At 65.5% G+C, this 7421-nt stretch overlaps 1 protein-coding gene across 5 annotated transcripts in view; it reads left to right on the top strand.

The window, feature by feature from the left end:
- The first annotated feature begins 2627 nt into the window (after positions 1–2627).
- The window catches only part of FBRSL1 (fibrosin like 1), a 53264-nt gene continuing 48470 nt past the window's right edge, over positions 2628–7421 (top strand). For all 5 annotated transcript variants that reach the window (XR_009864868.1, XM_062181874.1, XM_062181873.1 and 2 more), the window contains exon 1: positions 2628–2909. Coding sequence is in view for 4 of the 5 variants with exons in the window: in XM_062181874.1 (XP_062037858.1) it covers positions 2628–2909 (282 nt within the window). In the remaining variant the exon portion in view is untranslated. The remainder of the gene's footprint in view (positions 2910–7421) is intronic.

Genomic DNA, 7421 nt, shown 5'->3' with positions numbered 1-7421 from the left:
TCCAGATCTCTGCGGCACAGAGGGATGGAGTGTGCCTCGGGCACTGCAAGGAGGGGGCAACCTGGCTCCAGAAATGCCTGGTCCAACAAGGCAGCCACCAGACACATGGGCTCATTACATTTTAGGTTAAAATTAATTAAGGGAAGGTACGATCCGGTTACTCAGCTGCACCTTCCACATTTCACAGTCTTGAGAGCCACCTGTGGTGGGCAGTGGCTCTCGACATGGTAGTGTCTCCATCAGGCCCCACGGGCTGAGCTGTCCCCTCGTAAACACTGGCCAAGTGTAGTGTGCGGAGTTGCCGCACAAGCTCTGGTAGGGCCCTCGGGTCTCAGGAAGTTGAGAGTCCTGGTTGGAGAGGAGCTGTGCCATAGTCGGGACAAAATGGGCACAGCCTGTGGACAGGCACACAAGCTCTCTCCTGGGAGTTTCCCGGAAGTTCTCTCCCAGAGTGGGGGAAGAGCTCCCAAAGCAAGTCCTCCCAAGGAGCCGCTGAGCCAGGACCCCAGGCGTGGAGGCTAGTTCCCACGCTGGCCACCCCGAGGCGAATCACAGGAGACCCTGGAAAGCAGAAGTGTACTAGGGTCCCGCGGACCTTGCCTTCACTGGGGCCCACACTGAGCTCCTCCGGAGACCAGACGGGCAAGGAGACAGCTCTTTACTGGAGAGCTTCAACACCAGAACCCCAGCAATTTCCAAGCAACTGTCGTGGGGGTGAAGGGGGCATAGGAAGTTCCCTGTGGTCTGACCCACCATGGGACCCAGCTGGGGGAGGGGCGGCCCTGGAGCAGGCGTGGACCCCAGGGTGGCCCTGGGAGGGGGCCCGTGTCAGGTGACGGCTGCAGTACTGTCCCTGTGACCAATGTCCGGGTTCTGGAAGTGGTGTTGGGGGTGGGGGAAGCACCAGCTCCTGCTCCTAAGGAGACTCTGAGATCAAAAGGCAAGACGCTGAGGGGTGACGGTGGAGTATTTTCATAACAAAACCAGGAATGAGGAGGGCAGGGCCCTCTTCCCCCACCTGGGGAGGCTGGGGGAGGGGGAGACAGGGTAAAGACTGGAGAGGCCTGGGTGAGCAGGGTTACCCTTCCCCCACCCTACTTCCTAGAGAGCCTCAGGGACAGCCCTGCCCACCAAGGGCGCCGCCGGCCACACCCTCCCAGCCCGGCACACGGCGCCCTAGGCCCTGCAGGGACTGGGGAATGAAGACAGGCCCAGCCCCTACCCTTGCTAAGCACAACTTGGAGCAGTGCGCCCTCACCACGTCTAGAGGACCTGGCACAGCCATCTGCGGCGCTGCCTCCCACCTGCTCTGCCCCCGTGCCCCTCTCGGCCTCAAGGCGTCAGCTCCAGCGTCACTCCTGAGACCACCCCCCACCCCCCCAGCACCACCAAACGCCACTCCCTGCCCTCTTCTCTTGGTCAAGAAATGGTCTTCTGCCTGCCTCCCTCCACACTGCACTGCACACGGCCTGGACATGGGAGCCCTGACGCCCCCTGAGGCTGTGCTGGCTGGGGGGCACCCACCCAATCCCCCCTCCAGCCACCTCAGAAACCGCGGGGCTGCCTGCCTCCCCTGAGGGCCCCTTGTCACCCAGGCGGCCCCTTCACCCTTGGGAGGGCGCTTCTGCGCTGGGCCTTGTCCCCCTGGCGCGAGGAAGCCTGCCCCAGGTCAAGCATCAGCTCTCAAACTGCCCAGTGCTGCAGCCGCCCCTCTGGCTCCATGCAAACTGGGGGTCGCACGGGGGCATTCTCAGGTCCCGGGGCTCGAGTCCTGGAAAAGCTGCAGCATCTAGGGAACCTGACTCGGGTGAAGGAGCGGCCAGGCCCCTGACCGCGGCCGCGTGAGGAGCAGGGTGGAGGCGGCCTGCGGGGCGAGCTGGGCAGAGGGGCTGCCCAAGGGCCTCCGCCCCTGCACACTCTCGCGTGGGCCGGAGCAGGAGCCACCCCAGGACGCCCAGAGTCCTCCGGCCCTGCGCGCTCGTGTCCGCCTCTGCCGCACAGGTCCCATTAAAAGATCCTTCTGAACGGGCGCAGAGACCCTAGGGCGAGGTGGTCTTCGCCACTGCGCAGGTGGCGGAGGGGGCGGGGCCTCCACGGTGGGCGTGGCTAGAGGGCGGAGCTCGCGGGCCGGGGCGGGGCGTGTCGCGGGTGGGCGGGGCCGACGGCAGGGTGGGCCCGGGTGAGCGGGCGGGGGCGGGGCCCTCGGGGGCGTGGTCGGGGCGGGGCGCGGGGCCGCGCGGCCGCGCCCACTTCCTCCAGAGCGCGAGCCGGGCGGAAGTGCGTCAGTTGTTATCTGCTCCGGGCGCCGCTGCTGCCTCCGCTCACCGTCGGCCGCACGAGCCCGGCGCCGCCGCACGAGCCCGGCGCCCGGAGCCCGCCCGCCGTCGGCCCGATCGCCGCGCCGCGCGCATGGGGCGCGCCCCCGGGGGGGCGGCCGAGGGCCGCTGAGCGCGGGACCGCCCCGCCGATGCGCCCGGCCCGCGGCGGGGACCCCCGGCCGCGCGGGGCCCGCGGCTGAGCCCGCGCCCGGCATGTCCGGCCCGGCCCGGCGCCCGGCGCCCCGGGCCCGCGGCGACGCGTAGCGCAGCGGGAGCAGCGCGGCGGTCAAGGTCACTGCCCGGCGCGCCATGGAGGCCGCGAGCCGGCCGGGCCGGCGCTCGCGCGCGCAGCGGGACCGCGGCCGGCGCCGGGAGAGCGCCCGCGCGCACAGCCCGTCCTCGGGCGACGAGCCGGAGCCGGGCCGTGGCAAGGAGAACGCGGGCCTGCGCGGCGCGCCCGCCCGCGCCGCCGCCCCCGCGCCCCGCGCCGCGCGCCCCCCGCGCCGCCGCCGCCGCGAGTCGAGCTCGCAGGAGGAGGAGGTCATCGACGGCTTCGCCATCGCCAGCTTCAGCACCCTGGAGGCCCTGGAGGTGGGTGCGGAGGCGGCGGCGCGGCCCGGTGCGGTCTGTCGAGCCCGCGGGAGAGAGCAGGACGGGAAGCGCCGTCGGAGCTGCCGGGGGGCCCGGCCCGGCGTCCAGGGGCCCGCGTCTGCTGGGTGCTCGGTTTCCGGCCCTGGGGCGCCCCGGTGGCTCGGGATCCCCGGCCCCAAGGTCACGTCCCAACGCGGGGTCCGCGGAGGGCCCCAAGGTTCTCGCGTTCTGTCTGGGTCTATGGGGGCACGGGTGAGCCCAGGACATGTGTCCTGTCTTGTGCCGCCTGCCCGGCCCCTCACCTGGCGAACCCGAGATGGCTCCTGGAACCCAGGGGCTCTGGCTGAGTTGGGGGGAGCCCAGCCCTGGCCCTGGCACACTCGCGGCTCTGTCCTGGGAAGAGATGGTCTGGGGCAGTGTTCCGCCCTCGTGGTGGTGATGACCACGGGGACCAGAGCTTCCTGCCTGCCCCACCGGTGTCCCCCGCCAGGAAGGGACGAAATTAGACCTCTGGGACCTGCGTCCCTGCAGCACATGTATCACAAGCCTGGTGCCAAGGGGCGACCCCTCTCCTTCCTGTCGTCTTTGCCCTGTCTGCGCTGCCTCTGTGCTGGTCCCCAGAGCTTGGAGGCTGTCACCTGTGGCTCCCGGTGCCCAGAACCGTGTGCAGGAGATGCCTCGTGCCTGCAAGTTTGTAGTGAGTAAAGCGGTGAAGGAGAGAGGCCGCATCCCGGGAAGTCTGCTCACCGGGCACTGAGCCGGGCTCTCTGCCTGCAGACCTCCCTTTGGGGTCCCCCATCTCTGCCCACCACAAGCTTGTGTGGGCTCAGACCCAGCCTGTGCCACAGCCAGGGAACTCTGCGGGCGGTGTCCTGCGCCTTTCTCTGCCCCTGCACCCGGCTTGGGAAGTTCAGGGCTTCTGGACAAGTCGTGGTCTCCTGGTCAGCCAGGAGCGCCTCTTGGCGGCCTCACTGCTTGCTAGAGCGTAGTGGTTTTTCCTGCAAGCTCAGGAGCCTCACCGGTGGTCAGGAGTGGTCAGTGCGTGCTCACCTGCTTTTCATAGACGTCAGAACTCCTCAGATGGCCCCGGGCGGGAACGCTGGATGCAGAGGCCCACATGAGGAGGGCCAGTTGCCCACCCTGCAGGCCTCCTCCCGTGTTCAGTGCTTGGAGCAAGAGGCTGGCCTTGTGCCCAAGGTCTCCAGGACCCCAGCCCAGAGGCAGAGTCTTCCCCTAACTCCGCCCACGTTAGCCTATGGTCTCTCCCCCCCAGGTCTTGGGGACTGACACCCAGGCCTGCGTCCTTGAAGGGTGACAGTGGCTCCTTCCAGGCACGGCAGTGAGTGCAGGCAGCCAGCCCCTGCCCGTGGTCTGCCCTGTGTTCAGCTCAGTCTCCCTGCCTCCCCAGAGTCGGCTCTGGTGGTGTGGACGGAGGTGAGGCCAGGGTCTGGTCTGGCCCAGGCGTCCGTGCTCTGAGGATAGTCATCGCTGCTGACAGTTAGTGGAAGGAGTTTGTAGTAGGACTGGGGGTGTGCAGGGTCCAGGGCTGGGCAGGGGCTTAGCACCCAGAGCCAGGTCCCCTCTGACTTTGTCTCCGTGTCTGGGTCTTGTGGTCTGGGGCACAGGGGACCTCAGAGCCACAGGTCTCCCTCGTGTTCTTACTCTCACTGTAGACACTTGGGTGACTTGGATAGGTGGCCCCTGCTGTCCTTCTTGTTTCTTGTGACAGTTCTGTCTCCTGGTTGGACTGAGTAGAGGAGACCAGAAGGCCTCCCCACCCCTCCACACCTCTGGGCAGTTGCCACAGCTTCCCTGTGTGTGGGTACCCACTGTCAGGCCCCAGCTGGTCTTGGGCAGCAGGACAGGTTGTGGGGGTCGCTGTGACTCCCGGAGATGGGGGAGCCTCACTTCCAACGCTGCACTGGCCCTGTCGGGCTCAGAGCTCAGGAAAGGTGTGGGGTCCATAGGAGTGTCCAGGACTCCTCCACCCTGAGGTTCAGGAAGGTGGTCGCTGGGAGCCATGGTGGGCCAGGGGGGAGTGACACAGTGTGGGTAAGGGTCCCCAGGGCCACAAGGCTGGCTCATCACTGCTCAGGACTGTGCCCTATGTGGCACCACGTGGCTGGCCGTGTCGGTTATGCTGCAGAAGCCCTGCCTGCGGGGTCTGAGTTTGTGCTGGGAGCCGAATGCGTGTGCCCAGCCACCCCCAGTCAGGCATGGGCCTGTGGCCACACGGAGGGGGTTGCGCAGTGAGGAGGATGGTCCTGGAGTGCGGCTTTCAACTCCGCCCCTGAGCTCCTGCCCAGAGCCCCCTCCAGGCTATTCCTGGTCTGCAGATGGGGAGGCCAGATGGCAGCAGGGGGCGCTTCACTCACAGGCACAGGACACACGGGGCTGCGGAGCTGAACCTAGGGTGGATGGGCTGCTTAGAGGTTGAGTTGACCCAGTTCCTCCCAGAGGATCTCACAGCTGAGTGGGTGGGGTGGCCTGCTCCGGCCCAGCGTGGCTGGAGGGAGGTCTGCACCTGGCTCCCTTTGGCTCCAGAGGGGCCTTGCTTCCTTCCTCTGGTGTGCCCCTCACAGCCCTGCCCTGTGTGCTGGGACAGTGGACAGCCACAGCCCCTCCCCTCTTCCTGGTCTGTCACTTGGCTCACTGAGGAGTCCTGAGGCAGGGAGCCGGGCACCAGCCCCTCCCTCTGGGTACTGTCCCTTCCAGGCGAGGTGGGAGGTGACAGTTGTGCTCACAGTCCTCCCTCTCTGTGCCGCAGAAAATGCACACCCAGACCTCCGGGTGTGGAGTTGCCAAGTCTACCTGTGCGTTAGGGCTCTGGATGAGGAGTGCCGCCGGCTCCCCTGGGGTGGGGGTGGGGCTGCAAGCACCTGTTCTGCTGAGGCTCAGTGTGCGGGTTCATGCTTTATTGCTCTGAGCAAACACCTGTTTCACTCTCTTTTTTTTTTTTTTCTTTTTCTTTTTTATTATTATTTATTTGAGAGGCAGAATAACAGATAGGGAGAGAGAGAGAGGTCTTCCATCTGCTGGTTCACTCTCCAAGTGGCCACAATGTCTGGAGCTGGGCCAGTCCAAAGCTAGGAGCTTCTTCCAGGTCTCCCTGTGGGTGCAGGGGCCCAAGCACTTGGGCCATCTCCACAGTTTTCCCAGGCACGTTAGCAGGGAGCTGGATCGGAAGCGGAACAGCCAGGACACTAACTGACGCCTATATGGGATTCCGGTGTTGCAGGCACCGGCTTTCCATGCTGCACCACAGCGTCGGTCCTCGGGCCTGTTATCCTGGAGCCAGATACTGGGACCCGGCTCCCCTGGCCATGTGGGTGCGGACTCATTGAGGGCTGCTAGTGGCCAGGGCTTCCGTCCCGTGTTCCTAGCAAGGTCTGTGTCTTGCATTGCTGGTTCTGTTGCACTTGGGTTGGGAACTCTGCCGTCTTTCTCCAGTTCTGGAACAGTCAGATGGCCCAGGAATCTTCCATTTCTTCAACTCTTAGAACCCTTGAGTCCTCAGGTGAGCTTGGATCACAGTGGGGACAAGGCTTGGAGCTAGCGAGTGGCTACTCCACGAATCAGGGTGAGTGACCGGTGCGGGCAGCCCTGGCTGGGCCATCAGGTCAGGATGCCCCCAGGAGGGAGCTGTGAGTCAAGGCCACGACTGAGAGAGGTCTGGTTAGGACCTTCTAAGTGAGAACAGTGTGTGCCAAGGCCCCGAGGCAGGTACAGCCTGGAAGCGTTGAGAGTCAAGGAGGCTCAGGAGGAGCCCAGCCCACCCAGGTCCCCAGAGGGCCACCCTCTGTGCCCTCCATCCAGACCCCTCCCCCGACCGACCCTGGTCTCAGCACCCTCATGTTTAGGAGCCTGCCAGCTGTCTCCAGTTTCCCCAGGGCACCCCCCTACCTGCTGGCCTGGGAATCTGACCCCTTCTCAGGGACCTGGTGTCGGGCTCCGAGTCCCCTGCGTGGTCCCTGACATCACTGCTCCTGAACAAGGAACAGCATCCAGGCAGCCTCCAGGACGGGCTGGGCTTTGTCTCCTGGTGTGTGTCCCTCCCCCAGGTACCTCGACAGCCTGGCATCCACCCTCTGCCCCCAGCCCCCTAGCAGCACACCGCGTTACAGAGTGGTTGGCACCAAGTGGAAAGACTCGTGGCTAGCCTTGGCTGTGAAGGCCGCTGGACAGGACACAGGAGGTTCTCTGTGGAAGCCGCTTTGCATCTGAACCTGGGGAGAGGTGGCTTCGGGCCAGCACATGTGGGTGTGGCTTCCTCCTCTCCCAGAGCACGAGTCACACGATGGCCTGGGCCCGTGAGGGCTGTGACGCAGTGGAGGCTGTGCTGGTCAGATGTTCCAGTGAGGCGCAGCCCTCCGGCCACCCACTGGGGCTCTGCCCCTGAGCCTCCCCTGGCTGCCCTCCACCATCTACCTGCTGAGCTGTTGACTTCCAGATCCAGAAGTTGCCCTGGCCCCTCAGGAAGGAGCTGACCCTTTTTTAAATTTTTTTTTTTTT

The sequence above is a fragment of the Lepus europaeus genome, chromosome 23 (genome assembly GCF_033115175.1).
Source record: "Lepus europaeus isolate LE1 chromosome 23, mLepTim1.pri, whole genome shotgun sequence".
NCBI lineage: Eukaryota > Metazoa > Chordata > Mammalia > Lagomorpha > Leporidae > Lepus > Lepus europaeus.
This window is presented reverse-complemented; position numbering and strand designations above follow the sequence as displayed.